This window comes from Eucyclogobius newberryi, unplaced genomic scaffold (assembly GCF_026437365.1).
Source record: "Eucyclogobius newberryi isolate DKJ021-1_F unplaced genomic scaffold, fEucNew1.0.hap1 SCAF_9, whole genome shotgun sequence".
Taxonomy (NCBI): domain Eukaryota; kingdom Metazoa; phylum Chordata; class Actinopteri; order Gobiiformes; family Gobiidae; genus Eucyclogobius; species Eucyclogobius newberryi.
The window spans coordinates 17,727,243-17,755,094 of record NW_027316532.1 but is presented as its reverse complement, the minus strand read 5'-3'; the positions used below and the strand labels follow the sequence as shown (position 1 = coordinate 17,755,094).

At 46.1% G+C, this 27,852-nt stretch overlaps 1 protein-coding gene across 1 annotated transcript in view; it reads left to right on the top strand.

Moving 5' to 3' along the window:
- The window catches only part of dennd1b (DENN/MADD domain containing 1B), a 223,272-nt gene that overhangs the window by 121,424 nt on the left and 73,996 nt on the right, over positions 1-27,852 (top strand). Inside the window, exons 8-11 of the mRNA XM_072438119.1 lie at positions 205-258; positions 3,136-3,246; positions 17,569-17,669; positions 26,426-26,471. Coding sequence (XP_072294220.1) covers positions 205-258; positions 3,136-3,246; positions 17,569-17,669; positions 26,426-26,471 — 312 coding nt within the window. The remainder of the gene's footprint in view (positions 1-204; positions 259-3,135; positions 3,247-17,568; positions 17,670-26,425; positions 26,472-27,852) is intronic.

Sequence of the window (27,852 nt, the reverse complement as noted above, 5' to 3'; positions counted from 1 at the left end):
TTGTGTTTGACTCCGGTGAGAATCACATTCAATAAAAAGTCAATCAAAAATAAACAAACGAAACAAAAAAAAAACAGCTCACAAAAAATCACAAAACACCTTTTTTACATTTGCTCAGTGTTAAAAAGAAAAAACATGTTGAATCTTCATCTTGAACTCGTTTTCCTTCAATAACGACTGTGTTTTGTCTTCTCTCTCCTGCAGCACTCGTACTTCATCGCCCCGGACATCCACGGGCTCCCGACCATCCCAGAAAGTGTGAGTGGAGCCCCCCGTCTCCCCCCACCCCCCCTTCCTCCCCACGTCTCCCCCCATCTTCCCCTTCTCTCCCCCCGTCTCCCCCTTCTTTCCCCCCGTCGCCCCCATCATCTCTTCCCCCGTCCCTCCCAATCTCTCCCCCCGTCTCCCCATCTCCCCCTTCTTTCCCCCGTCTCCCCTCTTCTCCCCCCATCTACCCCATCTCCCCCTTCTCCCCCATCTACCCCTTCTCTTCCCCCGTCTCCCCTCTTCTCCCCCCGTCTCCCCCCTACCTCCCCCTTCTCTCCCCCATCTCCCCCCATCTCCCCCTTCCTCCCCACGACTCCCCCTTCCTCCCCACGTCTCCCCCCATCTTCCCCTTCTCTCCCCATCTCCCCCTTCTCCCCCCGTCTCCCCCTTCTCTCCCCCATCTCCCCCCATCTCCCCCTTCCTCCCCACGACTCCCCCTTCCTCCCCACGTCTCCCCCCATCTTCCCCTTCTCTCCCCATCTCCCCCTTCTCCCCCCGTCTCCCCCATCTCCCCCCATCTCCCCCATCTACCCCGTCTCCCCCTTCTCTCCCCATCTCCCCCTTCTTTCCCCCGTTTCCCCCATCTTCTCTTCCCCCCTTCTCCCCCCCTCTCTCCCCCCTCCCCCCTAATCACCTTTAATCTCCTTTAATGGTCGACACCATGTCAGCGTGTGAAAGTCTTACATCACTCACTTGTCCAAGTTTGATCTCTAAAGTTTCTTCGCCGCGTTTAACAGCCTAAACCCTGAAACATGCTCTTTGTCTTGTTTTGTCTCATTTTGTTTCGTTTGCCTTATCGACGGGGGCGGGGTCGATCCTGTGCGATGGCGCCGCGCTGATGTAAACCGTGATAACGATGTCGGAGCGGATCGTTTGCACACGCGTGTCAGAAATATGTCTACACTTCATTCTGTCTTAATGTGGTGAAACTAAGTATTTAAGTACTTTATATGTACTTTATATGTACTTGCTGTGGTGGTTCTGCTCTTATGGCTCCACTTAACGATCTACACACAATTATCAGCACGATTTACGAGCAATTTGGGCCAAAGATTGTTAATATTTGTTATTCATTTTCCTAACAACACGTTTTCTCGTCCTCAAATTTAAAACGAGTTGTTCAAATGTTGTTTAGATCTAACGTTCAACACGATCATGACCATGATCATGAGTCAGAATTATCACATATTGTTATAATCGTTTTCTGGACTCTAAAACACAAAAACAGTAACATTATTAAATATAAATGTCAAAAAACAACAAGACACTTAGTTTGTTAATATTATTTATCTAGAACACACCATATTTAAACCTTTTTTGGAGGATAATGTATTAAAAAATCCTCACTGTTCAATAGAAATATCAGACTAAAATAACCGATAATTGCAGCCTTAAAATGCCGCCATTATTTACTTTTTTAATATTGTTTACATGTCAATAAATAAAGTTATGAATATTTTGAAACCGTTCCATCTCACGGCAGATTCAAAGACGTTAGAGTTAGACAGTTTTAGAAAGTAAAGCGTTTCGACTTCCATCCGAAAGTCATTGTCAATCTGCAGCGTTTATCCTCTCCTGAGCTCTGATTGGTCCTCAGCCCAAAGGGAGGAGTTACATCTGAAACTTACACCACCCTCGTTTACACGTCTGACAGTTTCACTTTGGGCTTTGGGTTGTTAAGGTCTATGGAAGTCTGCCTCATGATCATCTGACTTGTTTGTTTACTGTCGAGGTTTCATGAAGCTGTTGTAGACAGAGGGGAGGTTGCATCTCAGAGCACTTCATCATTTTAAGAAGAGTTTTATATCTCTAAGACCAAGCTCTAAGTGTGAAACTATCAAGACTGGTAAAGGGCAGGCCAAGCTTCAGTTATAACTCCTCCCTTTGGGCTGAGGACCAATCAGAGCTCAGGAGAGGATAAACGCAGCCGCTTCAATCAAACATAAGTGGAAACATTTTCATCTCTCCGCTAACGTAACCCACGGCTCTGGTTTTATACTTGTAATGAAGGTTTGTCAAAAGTATAGAAAATCAGACACTCGCCGATACTAAAACTAATATCGAAACTAGATATTAATTTGAGCAAGTATCAATTCTAAAACTAATCATAACAGAACAAAACAAATGAACAAAGTGCTATCATTTTGTGTTGAAAAATGTCAGTTGATTGTTTTAAACGTTTACCAAAATAAGAGCATTTTTTAATCATCGTATCGAAATCAGTATCGACAATCGAGTATTGAGTTTTATTATCATGACAACTCTAGTAATAATGAAAAAATTTGGTCCAGGATATGTTTTTCTGCTTGTTTGGATAAAAAAAATAAAAAATAATCCTAATTCAATCTCTAGAATCAACACAATTTTTCACCAAATTTAAATGTTGAAATTAAATGGAGTGATAGTTCCATTATTTAACGTTGAAATAGTTGTAAAATTATAAATTGTACACAGACTTGTTTAGTTCGCTTTAGTTTGTCGTCGAGCTTCGAGTCCGCCGGGTTTCAGTTGCCGATGCTCCCGCCGTCCCAAACGCCTCTCAAGTCGCCGCGTTCCGTCTCCCCCTTCTTGATTCCCCCGCTAATAAAACCCATTGACATTTCTCCACGCCGACTCCGGCCTCTTCCTCTTCCTCTTCCCCCGTATAATTTTAGCGTTCACTTGTCTCGGAGTGTGCCAAGAAAACTCTCGTCGTTTTCTTCCCCGCAGCGCCCGCCACACTGCCTGGCACTTCCACGCTCGTATTGACGTTTCCCTCCACAGGCTCGGGACAGTTTGTTATGTTCCTGCGCACGCCGACACGCACACGCTCACACACGCCAACACGCCAGCACGCTCACCCGCCTCCGTGTCTGTGTCTGTCTGCAGAGGAACCTGACAGAGTACTTTGTGGCCGTGGACGTCAACAACATGCTCCAGCTCTACGCCAGCATGCTGCACGAACGCCGAATCATCATTACCTCAAGCAAGCTTAGCACTGTGAGTACCCACCTCCCCCCCTCTCGCCCTCGCCCTCCTGCCCCCTCCCGCCCCCCGCCAGGCTGGTGCCCCGTCAAGCTCGGGGCACCACACACCGTTGAGTTGAAAAACACTCCAGAGCGAATGCAGAGGAACTTACTCTCGCGATCGTGGTCGAAGTTTCCCCCGAGCTGCCGTGAGACGTGTCGGCGGCGGCGGGAGAGTTGTGGGGAAAAAGCTTTAGTTTTTGATACTTGTTTTGACAATTTTTCGTTGGGAATTGGAGGAGACGTGTCGGGGAAAGTGGACCTGGTGGAAACGGGGGGTTTGAGAGGCGAGTGACAGAAGAACATCCAGCATTCTATAATTAACAAATATATTCAACAAGGCTGCGAAACTATGTGATTGTATATTTTCAGTTTCAATAGTTCAAACGAGTGAATATTATGACAGTTTGTAGTTACGGTTATACTACTGTTTTTGTAGAATCTTTGAACATTGAACATGACATTGATGCTCAAAATGTATTTTTTATTGAAACGGCACATTCCAATACAAGTTATTTTTTACTTTTCCATTTGAAATGTGTAGAAACTTAAGTGACATAGTGTTGCAAGCATGTTTTTAAAATAACTTTCTTTACATGTTCTGTCCATTTAGACCAAGTTTGAATCATAATAATTTCCTGGTTATTGTCTTTAGAGTAACAGCCCACACTATGTTACACAGATATACAGTATTTTCCGGACTATAAGTCACACCTTTTTCATTGTTTTGGCCGGGGTGCGACTTATACTTATATTTATACTTATATATACTCCGGAGCGACTTATATGTGATAATATTTTCTCACTTGCAACTGCATTTCATACTCCAGTGCAACTTATAGATGTTTTTTTCTTCTCTATTATGCATTTTTTGGCTGGTGCGACTACAGTACTACAGTACTCTAACGACGGAGGGAAAACAAATATTGACAACACCTTTGGCAAATATCTGTGAATATTTGATCAATATTCTTGGATAATCACACATTTCCGACACGTTTGAGCACATTTCTGTTGGATTATACAGTCTAATAATGGTCATAATAATAATTCATACTTTTTGTCAATATTAACCTGCTTTTATTTGAAACGGTCAGACTTATTGTACAGTAAGAATCATCTAAGCTGATGTATACACTTTAACGCTAATAACTGCACTTACTCCTGCCTTAGTCTTTCATTCATAGTGAATCAAATGAGTTATTAAAAATTATTTAGGCTTAAAAACTACTTAACTTACACTCTCACCCTATTTCCTAACACTTCTTAATTAAGTAGTTGCTGATCCTTAATCAAGCTAAATAAACAATATGTTCATCATGAATTAAGTCTTTGTCTTCATGCTTTGTCAAATTAAGATGTAGTCGTTATTAAGTAGTTTTTATAATTTGAAAATGTGATACAATTATAAGGATTCCCATCTTTCAAATCCTGATTTTAACTTTGACAAAACAGATAAATTGTGCCGGTTTTAAGCCTGATGATAACGCTTTAATGCTGCTCGACTTAAACTGAAAGAAAACACACAAAAACGCACACATTTGATGTTGTTTGAGGTTTTGAACTTGAACTTACATTAATATAGACATGTTTTTTTGTCCTTTCACATTTTAACTGGGTTTGTCGTTAACTCCAGTCATTTAAAAGTGTCGAACCGTATCTGCGAGATGATTGACATACGGCTGCGTCGACGTATGCTTTTGAATTTTTTGCTGTAGATGCCTCACTCTTCTTTTCCTTTTTTTTGCAGCGTATGAGACACAAGGGAGCTTCTTGTTAAGACCCTCAGTTTCTCCTCGTTTTTTCCCTCAGACCTCCTCCTTTCACCTCTTTGCGAGCGCTTTCCAACAGTCAACCAGCTGCTGCCTGACAAGCCGTGAAAGCCCGGCTAATTCTGGACTCTATCTCGCGTCCGGGTTCTTCTCTTTTGACATATTAACGGCCCCAAAAGCTTTAAATTATCCGTTATTACGTGTCCTGGCGGCGGCGCGTGATTTAGTGCTCCTTCTGTCTGCACGTAGGAGGCCGAGTCCGAGTCGGGTCCTTCTTCTTCTTCTCCCGCTTATCTTCGGTGGGACGGAGCCAAGCGTTTATGAGACAAGATGTCAAAGCGTCGTTACTTTACAGCGTTGCAGCCGGCGGTTTTACGAGTGATAAAAAGTAGGAGGGCCGGAGCGTTTTGACAAGGCCAAAACACATTTTTATTATTATATATTTAATTAGTTAAAAGATTGTTACATAATCTATAAACAGACACTAAAAGTAGTTATTGTGTTTTTTTTCCTCCATTTTACCCCAATGGAAGCAGGTACAATGAAAACAAGACTGGCCCTAAAATGTAGTCTTGAGGCACACCATCGTCGATACTTGTAAAATGTATGGGAAAAACTCTAAGCAACTAATAACTTTAAGGATTTTGGCATACTGTATAATATGAAAGTATTGTTTTTACTGTAACTTCAAGGAGTTTGTTTGTGGACAAAATATTTCATACATTCGCGGCAAAAAAAACAAATACAAACGGCTTTTAACTTCTCTTCTACAAACAATCTATATAAGACACAATCATGAAATAAATACGTTCAATCCACGGGTTTCAGAATGATGAATAATTAGGTCTGTATCTTTTAAAAGCTAAAACGTCCTCGTGCGGTGGTGGAGTGGTTAATGCACATGTACTCCAGCTGCAGGTGTCGTGGGTTTGACATTGACGATTTGCTGCATGTCCTCCCTTCTCTCTCATCCCTATTTCACACTCTCCTCTCCTGTCTAATAAAGCCTAGAGGGAAAAAGTCCTCAATATCACATGAATCGGGAAGATGAAATTCATAATTACAAACTTTTGATCAGTGCCATTCAACAAAAAAAAGACAAAAACTCCTCCTCTAAAATCTGAACAGGCTTTGATTAAAAAGACACAAACTGATCATTGACTCTCAATCTGATTAAAATTAGATTCATTGCAGACAAAAGTAATTTGAAAGCAGCACTCAAACTATTTTTCCCTTTCCAAAATCACAAACTCTGATTATTGTTCTGAGTCCAATATTTCAAACTGTGAAAATGACTTTTGCTTGATTAAAAGAACAAACCAAAGAGTGAGAACTCTTTAGTGTTCTCTTTAGTGTTCTTAGTGTTCTCTTTAGTGTTCGCTTTAGTGTTCTCTTTAGTGTTCTTAGTGTTCTCTTTAGTGTTCGCTTTAGTGTTCTTAGTGTTCTCTTTAGTGTTCGCTTTAGTGTTCTCTTTAGTGTTCTTAGTGTTCTCTTTAGTGTTCGCTTTAGTGTTCTTAGTGTTCTCTTTAGTGTTCTCTTTAGTGTTCTTAGTGTTCTCTTTAGTGTTCTCTTTAGTGTTCTTAGTGTTCTCTTTAGCGTTCTCTTTAGCGTTCTCTTTAGTGTTCTCTAGCATTCTCTTTAACGTTCTCTTTAGTGTTCTTAGTGTTCTCTTTAGTGTTCTCTTTAGTGTTCGCTTTAGTGTTCTCTTTAGTGTTCTTAGTGTTCTCTTTAGTGTTCGCTTTAGCGTTCTCTTCAGCGTTCTCTTTAGCGTTCGCTTTAGTGTTCGGTTTAGTGTTCTCTTTAGTGTTCTCTTTAGCGTTCTCTTCAGCGTTCTCTTTAGCGTTCTCTTTAGCGTTCTCTTTAGTGTTCGCTTTAGTGTTCTCTTTAGTGTTTGCTTTAGTGTTCTCTTTAGTGTTCTCTTTAGTGTTCGCTTTAGTGTTCTCTTTAGTGAGATGTTCACTTTAGTGTTCTCTCTTTAGTGTTCGCTTTAGTGTTCGGTTTAGTGTTCTCTTTAGCGTTCTCTTTAGCGTTCTCTTCAGCGTTCTCTTCAGCGTTCTCTTCAGCGTTCTCTTCAGCGTTCTCTTCAGCGTTCTCTTCAGCGTTCTCTTCAGCGTTCTCTTCAGCGTTCTCTTTAGCGTTCGCTTTAGTGTTCTCTTTAGTGTTTGCTTTAGTGTTCTCTTTAGTGTTCACTTTAGTGTTCTCTTTAGATGTTCACTTTAGTGTTCTCTCTTTAGTGTTCTCTTTAGCGTTCTCTTTAGCGTTCTCTTTAGCGTTGGCTTTAGTGTTGGCTTTAGTGTGACTGTTTCATGTGCTGCAGTTCACTTTTCAGCCCAGGGCACGCTTGACAAAAGAGCTTTCAATCTAAAGGTTTTTATTTTTTATCTGTTTAAATAAAGTTAATAAATAAATAAGATCTAGAAATCTTTGTTATTTATGAATGGAGAGACAAAGATGGTGCAAGGACACCGCAGTTTGGAACAAAAGAAGAAAGGCCAGTCAATGAGGACAATTGTGACATGTGATGAACAGAAGTGTGTCTGATGTGACGCTCATGGCCCCCGAGGGCCCCGAGTGTGGCCCCCCGAGTGTGGCCCCCCGAGTGTGGCCCCCCGAGTGTGGCCCCCAAGTGTGGCCCCCAAGTGTGGCCCCCCCGAGTGTGGCCCCCGAGTGTGGCCCCCGAGTGTGGCCACCGAGTGTGGCCCCCGAGTGTGGCCCCCGAGTGTGGCCCCCGAGTGTGGCCCCCGAGTGTGGCCCCCGAGTGTGGCCACCGAGTGTGGCAGACGTCCTAAAGGAGCTCCACAATCAGGAGAGAGCGTCATAAAAGCCCTCTGAGGTTCTCACCTTCTCCTCTACAGCACAGCGCCACCTCTGGTCCTAGAGCCACACTGCACCTACACATTCAGCTGACACACATGTACATTTAAACTTAAATGTTAAACATTAGTACATTACAGCTCACGCTACATGCGCCGTTCACGCTACACGCACCGCTCACGCTACAGGCGCTGCTCACTCTACACGCGCCGCTCACTCTACACGCGCCGTTCACGCTACACGCACCGCTCACGCTACACGCACCGCTCACGCTACAGGCGCTGCTCACTCTACACGCGCCGCTCACTCTACACGCGCCGTTCACGCTACACGCACCGCTCACGCTACAGGCGCTGCTCACTCTACAAGCGCCGCTCACGCTACACACTCTACTCATGCTACACGCGTCGCTCATGCTACACGCGCCGCTCACGCTACTGGCGCCGCTCACTCTACAGGCGCCGCTCACTCTACAGGCGCCGCTCACGCTACACGCGTCGCTCATGCTACACACGCCGCTCATGCTACACGCGTCGCTCACTCTACAGGCGCCGCTCACGCTACACGCTCCACTCACGCTACACGTTCCGCTCGCGCTACTCACGCCGCTCATGCTACACACGCTACTTGCGCCGCTCACGCTACACGCTCCGCTCATGCATTAGATTTGTGCTTTGTTTTCATTGACCTCCCGCGGCGACGCTAAAAACAAGAACAAACGTAGTGCCCTGGCACACTTATGGTATTATTCACAATAACGCTGCTATTGTTGGATCTGAGGGAGTCGTGTACATTTCAAGCGAGCGCTGAACGTCGACGAGCGTCTACTGCATTTGTGTTTGATACGAGGCGACTTGAACATGTTTGCACCACAAATATGAAATCAAAAGAGCGTATTGTGCGGCTTTGAAGCAGGTTTTAAGAGGGAAAACGTGAAGCAGTAAAATGATCTCTGCTTATTAAAAATAGTCGTGGGTGACACGGTCGACTCACTGTTTGAGACGAACGTACAAATACAGGATTGAACGTCTGTTTCTGCTGCCAATTAACGGCTCCAAACGAAACATTCCATCTTTCCAGAGGGCAAAAGTCTTCACGATGTCACAAAGATATCGCACAAGTATTGAAACGGAAATATCGGCAATAATCGATAACTCATCGAGCTAAATATGTCCTCCATCCGACAGAAATGTACCGTATTTAAAATGTGTCATGATTTTACTTCTGAAGTCTTAATTGGTCTCCTAAGGGTTTTTTTGACACAGTTTGACAAATATAAATTAAGGCATGAATATATGTGTTTTAATATAGCGTCAGAAAGTGTACAAATATGTTAATAACGTTCTGGAGTGAGGTTAAAGGGCGCGTGACAGGTTTGTACGATCTTCTAATTTTGACCTTATTTGGTGTGTTAATACATGTTGTACATATAAATAATAGTTTTTCAATAATCGAGCAGGTTTTTGTGGAGAAAACGTTGAAAAATCTATTGATAAATGACAGGAAGTGACATCACACCAGGCATACTCATTCCAGTCAAAGTTTATGCAGAATTTACACAAAGAAACAACTTTTTTTTGACTCTTTAAATATTAATTCAACAAAATAAATTCGCTCTCATATATTTTTATTCGTCAAATAAAATAAATTGTAACATAAGAGTTTTTTCCAACGTTTTCTGGGTAATTTCCTACTGTGACGTCATCAATTCCAAACAGGAAGTGAAATTCTAAACATAAAAATTGTGCTATTCTGGGATTTTTTTTTTTTTTTTTAGCAAAATACAAAAATATATTTATCTTAACTGCATCTTAACTGTTCAATGAGTCGTCCGGCCTGTAGGGGGCGCTTTAAGGTCTAGACTGAAAATGCTTATGATTGGACGTGTGTAATATCTCATTTATGATCTGTACAAAGGCTCTCCGGGGCACGCTATATTCTGTATTACACTCTTTTATACGAGCTTCAAACCCGGAAAAAAAATATTCAAGTAAAAATACTGAAATATGATGTTATTTTTAGAGTAAAAAGTACAAGTACAAGTATGCACTGCCACACTCTGGAACATTCTAGGCAAAACAATGCCCAACAAGCAAGTGAAAAGAGTAAATGAGGCTGAATGAGGCACTGCAAATGGAAACGAGCTTCAAATAAAGACTGAAATAAACTAAAGTTTGTTTTGCTGATGTTGATGTAATAATATGTAAATATAGCCGCAAGCGGCAATGATCGACCCTCGCCAGAATCTGTGACGCTGTCACATCTTCTCCCCTTTATTTTACCATTCAAAAAGCAATTTTATTTTGAATTCTTGGCAAAATATGCGGCTTCGCCGCACAGAGACCGTGACTCTTTGAATAATAATAATCTCTCAATGCATTTTTGATACATTTGGGGGCGCTGACGCACCAATTTTTTAAGATTGCTCGCGCTTTCCTACCTCATGGTGTGGGTCCCTGGTCACTGACGGGTACTTTCGTTAATGGGCTCCGCCCACTGTGTTTTTGACCCTCTTTACAGTAATAATGTTCAATATTTGCATTACATGTTTATATACACGGAACATGCAAGAGATGGAGAACGTATTCGTGAGGTACTTAGCACAAACAAGCGCTTTATCGCGGTCGTCATCCGGTCGTCGCTGAACAGACTCGGTGAACAGACTCGGTGAACAGACTCGGTGAACAGACTCGGTGAAGAGACTCGGTGAACAGACTCGGTGAAGAGACTCGGTGAACAGACTCGCGCGTCTCTGTCTCGGTGTTGGACGTCCTCGTTTTTCCAGCTCGTGAAAAGTCGAGGCACAAAACACCTGTATAATTAACGCCTTCGACAGACGGATCTACACTCTAGAAACTGTTAGCTAGCAACGTCGTTAGCGGCGTCCGGCTTCCTCCTCTCTCCTCCTCCCCCCTGCTCCTCGTCCTCCCCCCTGCTCCTCCTCCTCCCTTGCTCCTCCTCCCCCTTGCTCCTCCCCCTACTCCTCCCCCCTCTGCCTGTCCAAAAGCCTTCTTCTCGCTCCAGTAGCACGTTAAAGCGCGCGCTCGGACTAAGACGCCGCAGACATCGCATTTATTCTCCTTCCTTCGAGTTTCTCCACACCGCCCCCGCCTCCCCGCCCACCCCAGCGCGCCCGGCGTGTCAGCCTGTCCGCACACGGTCAAGCGGACACAACAGCAAAGGAATAAATCATGATCTTACAACCGCCGCGTCCGTCGACTTGTTGCCCGGCGCGAGGGCGCGGCGCTTAGCCGAGCGCGCACCCGCGTCACGGCGCCCGCGTCAACTTCCAGAGCCGGCTCTTGCTCTAACTAGTCAAGGGGGAGGACTTGGCTCACCCCCCCTCCCCCTTTTCCTTGCTCCTTCTCCAACATCTTTTCATGTGCGAGGCCCCCCATCTTCACAGATTCGGCCCCGTTGCCTTGACGCTGCTGCCTCTTCTTCTTCTTCTTCTTCTTCTTCTTCTCCTCAACACGGCGCTCTGACAGCTCGCCTCTCATCAGACCTGTCAGTGCTATGCTAACAATCACCAGCGTGCCCCGGAGAGCCTGCTGCTGTCCGCTCGCTCCGCCTGCCTCTTTCCCCGGCTTGTTCCTGCGTAGTTAGCTCCTCTTCCTCCTTGTTCTCCTCTTCCTATATAAGCACCTACTCATAAGTTTTATTTATTTTTGTTTTAAATGTACATCAGTTGAAATCCCCTCAGGCTGCAGAGGCTGCACCAGCACTGATCTGTGATTGGTGCTGATGGTTAAATCTATGAAAGTTAATGAAATTCAATAATAAAACTCCTTGAGTGTGTTTCCCGGTGATTACTTCAGAGACACTAAAGTATAAATAGCTTTTACTATAGTGTCTTCTTAAATGAAACTCCGCCTCCATGGCGGGGTACAGTGCCATGGCGACAGAGCTGTCAGTCCTCTCCTCCGTGCCACCTGTGCCGCGCCTCCTAATGGGACTAAGCGGCGGCGTTTAGCGCTCGTCGCTTCGGTCTCCGGTCTCGCGCTCGGCTGTGGCAGATGTCGCCGCCTCCTGTCTCCTCGCTCGCCGCTCCTGGTGCGTGGGTGTCCGGAGCCCGGCCCTCGTCTGCCGCGCCTCCAGCGTGTTCGCCGCATCGTCCGCCTGACACGGCGTTTGTCGGCGCGCGGCCCGGAGCACTCTGGGTAATTGGGCCGGCTTGTGCCATGTGAGGAAAAGGCCAACGAGGAGACGAACCACCAGACAGAGAGGCAGAGGCCGAGAGCAAAACAGGAAAACACACCAAGATGAGGCGATGAGTGGGAAGGGACAAACAGCGGATTCAAGAGAGCGTCTGGTGCGCCGAGGTCAAGACTCTTCTGACAAACTCCTGCTCAGCACTTCATCCTCTGAGTTAGTGCACTAAAACACACTGAGCCGCTCCCTCAGGCCGGAGCCGCTCCCTCAGGCCGGAGCCGCTCCCTAAGGGAGGAGCCGCTTCCTCAGGGTGGAGCTGCTCCCTCAGGCCGGAGCCGCTCCCTCAGGACGGTGCCGCTCCCTCAGGACGGAGCCGCTCCCTCAGGACGGTGCCGCTCCCTAAGGGAGGAGCCGCTCCCTCAGGACGGAGCCGCTCCCTCAGGACGGTGCCGCTTCCTCAGGACGGAGCCGCTCCCTCAGGCCGGAGGCGCTCCCTAAGGGAGGAGCTGCTCCCTCAGGACAGAGCCGCTCCCTAAGGGAGGAGCCGCTCCCTCAGGACGGAGCCGCTCCTTCAAATCAAATCATCAAATCAATTTATTTACCTTCAGGGTCCTGTACCTGTGATTCTTCCTTGAATGGAATATTAAGCTCTGGGTCTTTAGTGAAGCGTGTGAGCCGTGTGGAAACACTCATCTCTTATTGATCAGCTTTAACCCCCGTGACCTGCTCTCATGTGCACCCCCTTTCTCCCCCTTCTCCCTTTTTCTCCCCCTTTCTCCCACTTTCTCCCCTTTCTCCCCCTCCCTCCCCTTCCTCCCCTTTCTCCCTCTTTCTCCCACTTTCTCCCCTTTCTCCCCCTCCCTCCCCTTCCTCCCCTTTCTCCCTCTTTCTCCCTGTCCTCCCCCTTTCTCCTCTTTCTCCCCCTTTCTCCCTCTGCCTCCCCTTTCTCCCTCTTTCTCCCCTTTCTCCCTCTTTCTCCTCTTTCTCCCCTTTCTCCCTTTTCTCCCCCTTCTCCCCCTTCCTCCCCATCCTCCCCCTTCCTCCCCTTTTCTCCAGTGTTTCTGCCTCATTTGTTTTAAAGCTGAAGATGGACCTCTTTCACTGAGGAGAGAGAGCATCAGATTAGAGTTTCCTTGGAGGTAACGCTCTCCCCAGCTTCAGGAGGGAGTAACTCAAGACACGGGGGGAGGCAGAGAGTGGGGGAGGGGTGACTCACCTTGAGGAACGACAGCGATAATTGGAGCTGGTCATAACGTGTTGTTCTGTGCCATTACCTCCTGGTACCATCTCTGCACTCCCACCAGGAGGGGGGAGAGAAAAAGAGAGGGGAGGCGGAGAGAGGGAAGGAGGAGGAAAGGAGGGGGGAGGAGGAGAGGAGAGGGGAGGAGGAGAGGAGGGGGCTGTGGATCATCTCTCTCCCACCAGGGGGGAGAGAGATGATCCACAGCCCCCTCCTGTGCACCTGAGAGAGTCAAGCGCACGTTTTGTGTTTTAAACTGAAGTCAGTGAATCTCATTAAATATCAAAGTTTTCAAAATGATTATGAATGGGATGAAGTGAAGTATCAGAACTCTGACGACATTCATAATCATACTCATAATGATCATAATAATAATAGTTGGAAATGAGATGATGCTGTTATGGAAAGTTATGTGTTTATTGTATTTAACATTATTTAACATGTGTCAATTACAAACAATTGTGCTAAAGTTCTAATTACAAACAATATTTAATCCATATTCTAATTTTTCATATCTCCTAAAAATGTGTGATTTTACATTTTTGAACACATTTCCACTGAGCTCCCTCTGCTCCTCGTTTTCACCACTCAAGTTTCACACATTCATATTCATGACATTGATTTATTTCTGACAATTAAAGAAACAAAAGTGTTTGCGCTGACGACAGCGTCGAGCGTTATGAGTATGAATATGCAAATCCCCAGAGCAAGTCTCAGATTACAGGTTTATTAAGAGAGGGGGAGGAACGAGAGAGGGGGTGGAACGAGAGGGGAGGGTGGAGGAACGAAAGAGGGGGGAGGATTGAGAGATAGGAGAGGGGGAGGAAAGAGAGAAAGGGAGGAACGAGAGAGGGAGGAGGAGAGGGGGAGGAACGAGAGAGAAGGGGATGAATGGGGGGGAGGAACGAGAGAGAGGAGAGGGGGGAGGAACGAGAGAGGGGGAGGAACGAGAGAGAGGAGAGGGGGGAGGAACGAGAGAAAGGAGGAGGGGGAGGAACGAGAGAGGGGGAGGAACGAGAGAGAGGGGGAGGAACGAGAGGGGAGGGAGGAACGAGAGGGGAGGGAGGAACGAGAGAGGGGAGGAAAGAGAGAGAGGAGGGAGGAAAGAGAGAGAGAGGAGGGAGGAAAGAGAGAGAGGGAGGAAAGATACAAGGGGGGAGGAAAGAGAGAGAGGGGGAGTCAAGAGAGAGAGGAGGGGAGGAAAGAGACAAGGGGGGAAGAACAAGAGAGGGGGGAGGAAACGAGAGAGGGGGGAGGAAACGAGAGAGGGGGGGAGGAGAGGGGAGGAAACGAGAGAGTGGGAGGAAACGAGAGAGAGGGGGAGGAAAGAGAGAGGGGGGGAGTAAAGGGGGAGGACAGCATTGTGTCGTTCAGCAAACAGTGATGTAACTGTTCCCAAACTGTGGTTCGGAGCCACTTTGAATGTCTTTGTAAAAAGTCAGAAATCAAAGCTTTATTTAGTGAGAAAACATAAGTCTTAAAACTGGAGAAGCAGAAAAATGTCCTTGAAATAAGCTTAATAATAATGTTAATAATAATATTATGATTATGATTAATCATAATATTATTATTATGATTAATAATAATAATCGTACTTTGGCGTTTTTCTAGTGGAAATGTTAAAGAAAACCGCTTAAAACGTGAAAATAATGCAATTTTTAAATTCAAGCAAATCAAATGAATTGTACATTAGAAACAGTTTTCCTGAAAGTTTGTTGTTAATAAAAGTGTTAAATTACAGTAAATTATTCTTTTGCACTTAAACGGAACCAGAGATTAAACATGAAAATAACACGATTATTCAATTCAAGATGATGAAATAAACTAAATAATAACAGTCTCTTTTATAAATAATGCTATGTATGTAAGAAATCAAACTGTTATGTTGCTGGAAAGATAAAAATGTAAATATTGACAGTCAATTCAAGCACAGAAAATGTTTCTTTAAAAAAAAGTGTCAAATATTTTTTTTTAAATTACTTTTTTAGTTTTCCATATTTTCACCACTGTATAAATGTATTTAGTACTTTGCTTTTCACTCTTTTGTAAATGTCCTTTGTGTTTTCTATTGTAAATACTTTAGACAAAAGTTTATTGACGAAGCTTTTTGACTTTTTGACCTGGTGAAAGTAATAGTACTCCAAAAATATTTACAATTAAAGGGTATTATAAATGATTAATGATAATTTTTTAAATATTTTTTTTTAAAGAAGAGCTGCAGAGATTGGAAATAATTGCATATTTTAACACACCTTTTGACACAATAAATGCATCTATATTAAAAATCAAGGCTTATTTACACTGAAATGGGGAAAATCATGCCAAAAAAATGCACCTTTTTTCAACATCATTAAAAAAAAAAAAAACACATTCCCGTTCTTGCTTTGTTTGTCGCGACGTCGATTAGTGTTTTTTTCCCGCTTTAGCCGTCGTCGCTAGGTGTTTCTAGCCGTTGACTATTTCAGAAGTTAATTATTCTTTGTGGTTTGTCCGTGCCCTGCCTGTCCCGCCGTTACCCTTTCGCCCGTCACATCTTCCCTTTCCTCCCGAGTCGTCTTCTTCCTCCCGTTTCCTCACGTGTGTGTACTCTGTGTGTACTCTGTGTATTCTGTGTGTACTGTGTGCGCGCGTCTCCCCCCTCTGCTCCGGCTCTCCTCGCTCCCCGCGGTATTGGCCTCGCCCGCAGTCTCTCTCGGCCGACTCATGTTTCATTCTTTGGCAATTTGCCCTAATGACGTCCCCCAGGAGCCGCTTCAGACCCCTGTTCTCTTTCCATATTTAATCATGTTATTTTAATCCCGCCGATGAAGCTCGCGCCTCTTCCTCCTGCTGCGGTCCGGGTCATTACTGGAGAAAGCGAGGCGTTTTCCACAGTCGTGTCGGGGAGAAGGGCGGGGGGGTGGCTGGGGGGTTCAACGCCGGCTTTTAAGACAATGGAAAAGAAGAAAAAAGGGGGAAAAAAAACTAAATCCTGTCATCTGCGTTTGATCGCCGCTCATTATCTGTCAAGAAGAAGGTTAATTATTCCATATTTTAGCTTTCTTTTTTTTTTTTTACCGTCTTCGTCACCGCGCCGGGGATAATTTTGATTTTGATGCCGGCTGACGTCTCAGTTTGGGGCGAGCGTTTGTTGTCGGGCGCCGGGGTTGCCGCTGCCTAAATTGCAGCAAAGCGAGCGCCCGGGGTTGTTTTCTGTTACTTTCTTGTACAATTTATCGTGGAGATTTCTAAATTCCCAGGTACGGGGCGGGCGGGGGTTAGCGCGCCGACCTAGCGCTTAAATCATCATCAATCCGTTCTCTCTCCCGTTTCACTCGTCACGGCGTGGAAAGAAGCCGGCGCGTGACAACCGCTTGGTCTCTCGTACTCTTCTGTTCTTTAACCTCCTCTTGACAGTCGCTCGCAGGTTCATCGTGCAGCGTTGTCAGTCCGTGCGGCGGGATGCAACGGCGCCGGGAAGAGGGGGTTTAAGGCGGCAGAAAAGGCTAAATCAAACACACCCGTCGACTGTTATCTAAGCGATGCCGTCAAACAATAGCAGGAACAACGGCGCGTTTCATCCCGCCAACCACAAAAAGCACGCCGTGGGTTTTGGCGTTCTGATCGCGGTTTGACGGAAAGGGCCGGATATTAGAGGTAAAACGATCAAGCGGAGAAACGTGTTAGAGATTTTTTTTGAGCGTCAACGGAAATCTCGAGAAAAGGCCTCAAATTACTGTTGCAAATGATTAAAAACGATGTCAAAGTGCTCGTGATGCAAAGTAAAAAAAGTTTGAAAATGCTTGATGAAGACTGTTGGTGTTTTTGTTGTTTCTTGAGAAAAGTTTGGTTTCTGCGTCACGACATCTTCGGATTAGATCTGTCCAAAGCTCTGAAGGTCGTGATCTGTCCGAAGCTCTGAAGGTCGTGATCTGTCCAAAGCTCTGAAGGACGAGATCTGTCCGAAGCTCTGAAGGACGTGATCTGTCCAAAGCTCTGAAGGACGAGATCTGTCCGAAGCTCTGAAGGTCGTGATCTGTCCAAAGCTCTGAAGGACGAGATCTGTCCGAAGCTCTGAAGGACGTGATCTGTCCAAAGCTCTAAAGGTCGTGATCTGTCCAAAGCTCTAAAGGTCGTGATCTGTCCAAAGCTCTAAAGGTCGTGATCTGTCCAAAGCTCTAAAGGTCGTGATCTGTCCAAAGCTCTAAAGGTCGTGATCTGTCCAAAGCTCTGAAGGTCGTGATCTGTCCAAAGCTCTGAAGGTCGTGTGGAGGTCGTGTGGATGTCGTGGCGTTTGGGTTGTCTGTTTCGGTGACACATGTGTTTTGTCTCTCCACAGTTAACGGCGTGTGTTCACGGCGCGGCGGCACTGCTCTATCCCATGTTCTGGCAGCACATCTTCATCCCGGTGCTGCCTCCTCACCTGCTCGACTACTGCTGGTGAGACTCCACCACAACTCGCTTTTGTTTAGCGTTGTTCGGTTCATTTAATTTGTTTTTCTGCAGCAGGAAAAGGTTCTAATACAATAATAATCAGGTGTTTACAGGACACATGTGATGCTAAATGTACTTTTGTCTCTCTTCTGACCCTGTTCTCACTCTGCTCCTCGTCACAAACTCAGCTGGAGCACATTTAGCTTCATTCACAGTTTGATAAAGTCCTCTCCCCTCCGAGCGTCAGAAACACTCGGTTCTGAATCTCCATAACTGACCTTTTCTCCATCTGTGACTCTGAGAATCTTCTGCTGTTTTTAACTCCATAAATCATCTCCATTCTCGTTTTCAGCGTTTCTCGGTCTAATCACGATCAGTACAATTGCTGAGACCAGGAAGTGAGACGTCGGCTTGAAATGTGCTGAAATGTTTATTGTTCTAAAACATGAAAGACCAAACTGAAGGTTCTCAAAAGCAGGTTTAAAGGCTGCAAACAATACAAATTATTTATAATATTTGCCCTTTAAGTTTCATTCCACTCTCGTCTGGAAACAGCAGGAGTGAAGTATTTTGAGAAACTGAAGCGAGTGTTTTTGTGAGGCTCAGAGAAGACGAGCTCGTTAACACGATGAATGAAAGTGAATAAGATAAACTCCAGCTGTTTGTGACGAGGAACGATGTCAGAACACGATGTCACGATGTCGGAACACGATGTCGGAACACGATGTCAGGTCTCGATGTCGGAACACGATGTCAGAACACGATGTCAGGACACGACGTCACGATGTCAGGACACGATGTCACGATGTCGGAACACGATGTCGGAACACGATGTCGGAACACGATGTCAGGTCTCGATGTCGGAACACGATGTCAGGTCACGATGTCGGAACACAATGTCACGATGTCATGATGTCAGAACACGATGTCACGATGTCAGAACACGATGTCACGATGTCGGAACACAATGTCAGGTCTCGATGTCGGAACACTATGTCAGGACACGATGTCGGAACACGATGTCACGATATCGGAACACGATGTCACGATGTCGGAACAGGATGTCAGGACACGATGTCGGAACACGATGTCACGATGTCGGAACACGATGTCAGGTCACGATGTCGGAACACAATGTCACGATGTCGGAACATGTCAGGACACGATGTCAGAACAGGATGTCAGGACACGATGTCGGAACACGATGTCGGAACACAATGTCAGGACACGATGTCGGAACACAATGTCAGGACACGATGTCGGAACACGATGTCACGATGTCGGAACACGATGTCAGGTCACGATGTCGGAACACAATGTCACGATGTCGGAACATGTCGGAACATGTCGGAACACGATGTCAGGTCACGATGTCGGAACACGATGTCAGAACACGATGTCACGATGTCAGAACACAATGTCAGAACACAATGTCACGATTTCGGAACATGATGTCAGAACACGATGTCGTAACACGATGTCAGAACACAATGTCGGAACACGATGTCCGAACACGATGTCATGATGTCAGAACACGATGTCAGAACACGATGTCGGAACACGATGTCCGAACACGATGTCATGATGTCAGAACACGATGTCACGATGTCAGAACACGATGTCCGAACACGATGTCATGATGTCAGAACACGATGTCACGATGTCAGAACACGATGTCGGAACACGATGTCCGAACACGATGTCATGATGTCAGAACACGATGTCACGATGTCCGAACACGATGTCATGATGTCAGAACACGATGTCACGATGTCGGAACATGATGTCAGAACACGATGTCAGAACACGATGTCACGATGTCAGAACACGATGTCGGAACACGATGTCCGAACACGATGTCATGATGTCAGAACACGATGTCACGATGTCGGAACATGATGTCAGAACACGATGTCACGATGTCGGAACATGATGTCAGAACACAATGTCGGAACACGATGTCCGAACACGATGTCATGATGTCAGAACACGATGTCAGAACACAATGTCGGAACACGATGTCCGAACACGATGTCATGATGTCAGAACACGATGTCACGATGTCAGAACACGATGTCCGAACACGATGTCCGAACACGATGTCATGATGTCAGAACACGATGTCACGATGTCAGAACACGATGTCCGAACACGATGTCATGATGTCAGAACACGATGTCACGATGTCAGAACACGATGTCGGAACACGATGTCCGAACACGATGTCATGATGCCAGAACACGATGTCACGATGTCCGAACACGATGTCATGATGTCAGAACACGATGTCACGATGTCGGAACATGATGTCAGAACACGATGTCAGAACACGATGTCACGATGTCAGAACACGATGTCGGAACACGATGTCATGATGTCAGAACACGATGTCACGATGTCGGAACATGATGTCAGAACACGATGTCGGAACACGATGTCAGAACACAATGTCGGAACACGATGTCCGAACACGATGTCATGATGTCAGAACACGATGTCAGAACACAATGTCGGAACACGATGTCCGAACACGATGTCATGATGTCAGAACACGATGTCACGATGTCAGAACACGATGTCCGAACACGATGTCCGAACACGATGTCATGATGTCAGAACACGATGTCCGAACACGATGTCCGAACACGATGTCCGAACACGATGTCATGATGTCAGAACACGATGTCACAATGTCAGAACACGATGTCGGAACACGATGTCCGAACACGATGTCATGATGTCAGAACACGATGTCACGATGTCCGAACACGATGTCATGATGTCAGAACACGATGTCACGATGTCGGAACATGATGTCAGAACACGATGTCAGAACACGATGTCACGATGTCAGAACACGATGTCCGAACACGATGTCCGAACACGATGTCCGAACACGATGTCATGATGTCAGAACACGATGTCACGATGTCAGAACACGATGTCGGAACACGATGTCAGAACACGATGTCACGATGTCAGAACACAATGTCAGAACACAATGTCACGATTTCGGAACATGATGTCAGAACACGATGTCGTAACACGATGTCAGAACACAATGTCGGAACACGATGTCCGAACACGATGTCATGATGTCAGAACACGATGTCAGAACACGATGTCGGAACACGATGTCCGAACACGATGTCATGATGTCAGAACACGATGTCACGATGTCAGAACACGATGTCCGAACACGATGTCATGATGTCAGAACACGATGTCACGATGTCAGAACACGATGTCGGAACACGATGTCCGAACACGATGTCATGATGTCAGAACACGATGTCACGATGTCCGAACACGATGTCATGATGTCAGAACACGATGTCACGATGTCGGAACATGATGTCAGAACACGATGTCAGAACACGATGTCACGATGTCAGAACACGATGTCGGAACACGATGTCCGAACACGATGTCATGATGTCAGAACACGATGTCACGATGTCGGAACATGATGTCAGAACACGATGTCACGATGTCGGAACATGATGTCAGAACACAATGTCGGAACACGATGTCCGAACACGATGTCATGATGTCAGAACACGATGTCAGAACACAATGTCGGAACACGATGTCCGAACACGATGTCATGATGTCAGAACACGATGTCACGATGTCAGAACACGATGTCCGAACACGATGTCCGAACACGATGTCATGATGTCAGAACACGATGTCACGATGTCAGAACACGATGTCCGAACACGATGTCATGATGTCAGAACACGATGTCACGATGTCAGAACACGATGTCGGAACACGATGTCCGAACACGATGTCATGATGCCAGAACACGATGTCACGATGTCCGAACACGATGTCATGATGTCAGAACACGATGTCACGATGTCGGAACATGATGTCAGAACACGATGTCAGAACACGATGTCACGATGTCAGAACACGATGTCGGAACACGATGTCATGATGTCAGAACACGATGTCACGATGTCGGAACATGATGTCAGAACACGATGTCGGAACACGATGTCAGAACACAATGTCGGAACACGATGTCCGAACACGATGTCATGATGTCAGAACACGATGTCAGAACACAATGTCGGAACACGATGTCCGAACACGATGTCATGATGTCAGAACACGATGTCACGATGTCAGAACACGATGTCCGAACACGATGTCCGAACACGATGTCATGATGTCAGAACACGATGTCCGAACACGATGTCCGAACACGATGTCCGAACACGATGTCATGATGTCAGAACACGATGTCACAATGTCAGAACACGATGTCGGAACACGATGTCCGAACACGATGTCATGATGTCAGAACACGATGTCACGATGTCCGAACACGATGTCATGATGTCAGAACACGATGTCACGATGTCGGAACATGATGTCAGAACACGATGTCAGAACACGATGTCACGATGTCAGAACACGATGTCCGAACACGATGTCCGAACACGATGTCCGAACACGATGTCATGATGTCAGAACACGATGTCACGATGTCAGAACACGATGTCGGAACACGATGTCCGAACACGATGTCATGATGTCAGAACACGATGTCACGATGTCCGAACACGATGTCATGATGTCAGAACACGATGTCACGATGTCGGAACATGATGTCAGAACACGATGTCAGAACACGATGTCACGATGTCAGAACACGATGTCGGAACACGATGTCCGAACACGATGTCATGATGTCAGAACAAGATGTCACGATGTCGGAACATGATGTCAGAACACGATGTCGGAACACGATGTCCGAACACAATGTCATGATGTCGGAACATGATGTCAGAACACGATGTCACGATGTCAGAACACGATGTCGGAACACAATGTCAGAACACAATGTCACGATGTCAGAACACGATGTCGGAACACAATGTCAGAACACAATGTCACGATGTCAGAACACGATGTCACGATGTCAGAACACGATGTCCGAACACGATGTCCGAACACGATGTCATGATGTCAGAACACGATGTCACGATGTCAGAACACGATGTCACGATGTCAGAACACGGTTCAAAAGCTCAGAATGATGACTCTGCTCTCAATAGTTGATTAGCTGCTTCAAATAACACGATGTCGGAGCGTTTTAAACCTTTGGCTCACACGTCGGGCCCGTGTTCTCCTCCGTGTTCTCTGTGTTCTCCTCTGCTCACACTTTCCCCATGAGGCCTTTAACATTACGAGCAGAGCGGATCAGCCCCTTCATGTTCCATTCTCTTCCCTCACCTCGCTCTCCCCCGCCGGACGAGCCCTCGGTGGGATTTTTACAGCTCCTGCTCCTGCTTCTGCTCCTGCTCCTGCCCTGCTCTGGCCCTGCTCTGGCCCTGCTCTGGCCCTGCTCCTGCTCCTGCTCCTGCTCCTGCTCCCGCTTCTGCTCCTGCTCCTGCTCCTGCTGCTGCTCCTGCTCCTGCTCTGGCCCTGCTCCTGCTCCCGCTTCTACTCCTGCTCCTGCTGCTGCTCCTGCTCCTGCTCCTGCTCTGGCCCTGCTCCTGCTCCCGCTTCTGCTCCTGCTGCTGCTCCTGCTCCTGCTCTGGCCCTGCTCCTGCTCCTGCTCCTGCTCCTGCTGCTGCTCCTGCTCCTGCTCTGGCCCTGCTCCTGCTCCTGCTCTGGCCCTGCTCCTGCTCCTGCTCCTGCTGCTGCTCCTGCTCCTGCTCCTGCTCCCGCTTCTGCTCCTGCTCCTGCTCCTGCCCTGCTCTGGCCCTGCTCCTGCTCCTGCTCCTGCTCTGGCCCTGCTCCTGCTCCTGCTCTGGCCCTGCTCCTGCTCCTGCTCTGGCCCTGCTCCTGCTCCTGCTCCGGCCCTACTCCTGCTCCGGCCCTGTTCCTGCTCCATTGAAGCTACATTGAACCAAAATCTATACAAACATGAGAAAACAAACCAGAGAGAGAACAAAAAGAATCAAACCGCACAAATCAATAGAAACTACGACACAAATGAACCAAAACAGAAGTTCAAAGACTATTTTTTCCAATTTACAAATGTTCATTATAATGTCAATCCAGTCCTAAAAAAGAAGGCTTTTTATGTGCAAAAATTTCCAAAATTGCTAATATTTGGGACATAAATCTGAAAAAGGGACAGGTTTGGATTTCTTGCTTCTCGGACGTATTAGATACCAAAAAGATAAAATGTCTTAAAGTTAGAGTTAAAACTTTAATAATCCGGCTTAGAATTAAATATCAACAAATGCTTCCTGTGTGTTCCAGAGGAATATTGTTGTCCCAAATTAAATCTATGGATGAAGTGGATGAAAGTCAATTATGCCTCTTCTTCAGGAGCAGATGTGAAAGTTTACACGTTGAGAGAAACACGGCATATTTGCCCGTAAAGTCGGTGTGAGGCGCTTGAGCTTCTGCAGGGCGCTCTCAGAAGCTCGCTGTGGTCCTCTCCATCACTGACACCACAATGCGATTCCGAGCTCCAGACGCAGCGCTCGACCGGCGCTCATTCGATCACAGTCATGCTCGCCGCTCGCTTGATTCAATCTCGCTAATGTCCGAGCGTTAACTCTGTGTTAACTCCGTGTCTGCCGGTGTGGACGCGGGCGGGTGAGAGGAGCAGATGTGGTTTTTAACCACATCTGCTCCTCTCACCCGCCCGCTCTCACTGCTGATTATCAGGTGTTTGAGTCATCGCCAGGGGCTGTATCTATGGTTTCTGTTTCACTGCATCCAAATTTGAGATTTTATTTCAGTTATAGCAACAAATATTCACAAACCAAGTGGGCTGAAGCGGACATTCGCGGTCGTCATCCCCATGTAAAGCGCTCCTTTAGTGCGCACTTTTGCACGTGCTTCACCCATTTACAACGGTAATGTTCCATTTTCCTAATACTAATTAGTATGCACGGGGCGTTAGTGCGTGTTTGGAAGTGGGCCTTACGGAACTAATAGGCCTCTAGTGGCGCTCGGGCCTAATAATAATAATAAATATGCAAGTGGCAATGATCGGCCCTCGCCACGTCGCCGCCGCACGAGGAGGGGGCGCTAACGCGCCCCAATTGACCTTTTATTACACCTACTGCTGAATTCGTGACACTGTCGCGTCTTCTCCCCTTTGCTTTACATATGAAGGGAAAAGTTTGCGGCTCCGCCGCACAAAGTCCGTGACTCTTAGAATAAAAATGTTGATAACTTTTGATGGTCCACCCCTGAAGATGAGTCTCACCAAATTTCAGGTGAATAGGGCTAACGACCTTGGAGGAGATCCTAAAAGTATAAAGTGTCAACATGTTCAATTTTCAAAGATCTGGCGATTTCCCCCTTGGAATAACATGGGAGGTTTCTGTCATCGCTAAGGCTACGCCGTAACAAATTTGACATGGGTCTCATTGACTTTTTTGATCAGGATGCCAAAAATGGAATTTTGTGCCAAATTACGAAAAATCTAACATTTTACCCTTCATATACATTTTTTAGTCACTTTGTAGGCGCCAAATTATAATTTTTTCACTTAGGGTAGGTTTAGGGCAAAGGGTTTAACAACTGATTCAAATTTGACGCAATTCGGACTTTATCTGCGCAAACGGCAGCAAATTTAAAATTTGGGAAATTTCAGATTTTTTTGGGGCCATTTCCTAACTCTCAATCCATTTCCTAACTCTCAATGCATTATCTGGGGGCGCTGACTAGTCAATTTTTTGTGACTTTTTGTCAATGTTCACTGGGTGAAAAATAGGCGGGTTGGTCCCGAGAAGAAGAAAGAAAGAATAATATTCCGATGCGAAAACAATGTTTCCCATTTTTCAAATATCATAAACTGTACATTTTCGGAAAGTGCTTGCACTTTCCTACCTCATGGTGTGGGTCCCTGGTCACTGACCTGGTCGTTAATTTTGAGTGGGCTCCGCCCACTTTGTGTTTTTGGCCCTCTATACAGTAATAATGTTACATTTTTGCATTACATGCTTATATGCACGGAACATGCAAGAGATGGGAAACGTATTCGTGAGGTACTTAGCGCAAACGAGCGCTTTACATGGGGATGACGACCGCGTAGAGTAAATACAATAAATAAAGGCAACACTATTTAAAATGTCACAAGATTCAAGTCGTGAAAAATCTTCTCCACACATGGTCTGGATTCTTTCTCTTTCTCCTCTGCAGTTGGAGCTTCCGCTTCGTCTCGTCAGCAGGACTCCGCTCGTCTCTTAATTGTCTTTATGGAACATGTGAGGCATAATTGGCGCCGCTTTGCTCACGTTCAGCCAAATTACACTCCACTGTCCTGGGATTATCACCAATTTATTTTATTTGCAGCTTCACCATTGTTTTTTCAAAGGCTTAAAACACAAACACCAGGCACATTCCTCTTCTGGATTTTAATGACTTTTACCTCCATATGTTTCATCACAGACGCACATGGACCAGAACAACTCCTCGGGGTGTTTGCTTCAGGGGATTCTTTACTGTGAAACATTATGTGCTTTTGCTTTTAACGTGGGTTTTTTAAACGTATGTATTTTCCACACTTATCCCATTATTATCTCCTCTGCTTGGTGCTGTAAAGAGGCTCTGTGGAACTTTTTGGTTGTGACGCGGCCCAGGTCATATTTACAAGGTCAAATTGGCAGCGAAAACACATTTAATTACATTAGAAGTGTGAGGTCAATGAAGTCGGTGCCATTCCGGGTCATGCAACGGCATTTCAGATAGAATACGTACATAGATCACATTTAAAATAAAGATAAAGTTTGTAAAGTTTCCTTCCACGACTCACAGATGTGTTTGTGCGTCCACAGCGCCCCCATGCCGTACTTCGTGGGAGTTCACCTCAGTCTGCTGGAGGTGAGTCTTCTGCATGTGCTGGGTATAAAGTCATTTTGAGTGATGAAAACAGCCCTTCTGAGATAGGGGGAGGAGCTTGGTCACAGAGGGGGAGGAGCTCAGTCTGCTGGAGGTGAGTCGTCTGCATGTGCTGGGAATAACCGTGAAGTAAAGCCATTTAAAGTGATGAAAATAGCCCCTCAGAGATAGGGAGAGGAGCTCAGTTACACAGGAGTAGGAGCTCGGGGTAGAGCCCCTGCTTCTCCGGCACGGTTCTGGAGCCTCCTGGACAAAAGCCTCCCCGGAGTTCATGCTTTACCAGGAAAAGGCCCCGGGAACGCTTAGGAGGAGCTGGAGGAAGTGTCTGGGGTGAGGGAAGATGGGTGGATGAGCTGAAAACAGGCCTCGTCAAAACAAAGAGAAGCTCACGTCACATCACTGTCTTAAAACCCAGTCAACATCGCAAACATGTCGCAATTAGGAAATTATAGTAATTATTTTAATAATTAGTATTTAATTAATATGACGTCTGTAAGAACAAAATATCCCGTGTTATTCTTTAAACAAAAGCTGCTGACGCTGTAGTTCAGACCGTCCCGGCTTCTCTCAAATGTGAGCATTTATTTGAATGCAGTTTCATATTTGAATATGAAACTGCAGACGCACAGACACACACACACACACACACACACACACGCACACACCTCACACACACCTCACACACACCGCTCACACACCTCTCACACGCACGCACACACACACACACACACACGCACCTCACACACACCTCTCACACACCTATCACACACACACTCACACACACACACACACCTCACACATACACACACACACACACACACCTCACACACACACACGCTCCACCACCAGTGGAGAGGCCTGCGTCAGTCTCCAGTTTGAGTCATTTGCCGGAGTTGTGTTTGTTAGCATGACCTTTTTATATTATTTTCATGATTTCGTTTGCCAGAAACCCGTAACACGTCCTCGGGCAGAAGACGTAGTTACGCCGGTCGCTCGAGTTAAGAAAGTTTAGATTTACCAGACAGAGCGCATTCCTTTGATATTTCTCAGTTTATCCTCAAATATCTGACTCATATTTCACGTCAAAATAAACACGTTCAAAGAGTAAAACACGTACAGTTTTTCACATCAAAGAGCGCTCGGTCACCAGAGCGAGTTTGGACACAAATTAGCGAACGACGGGGGAAAAGAGGAGGGGGAAGAGAGAGGGGGAGGGAGGAAGAGAGAGGAGGTGTGGTCTGCCTCAGGGCGGGTGTGGCCACTGGAGTGAGTGAATAATGAATGTAAAGCGTTTTGGAACGTCTTAAACGGCGGCGTGCGTGTGATTATTGTTCTTATTACGAGTAGAAAGAGAGGAAAAGAG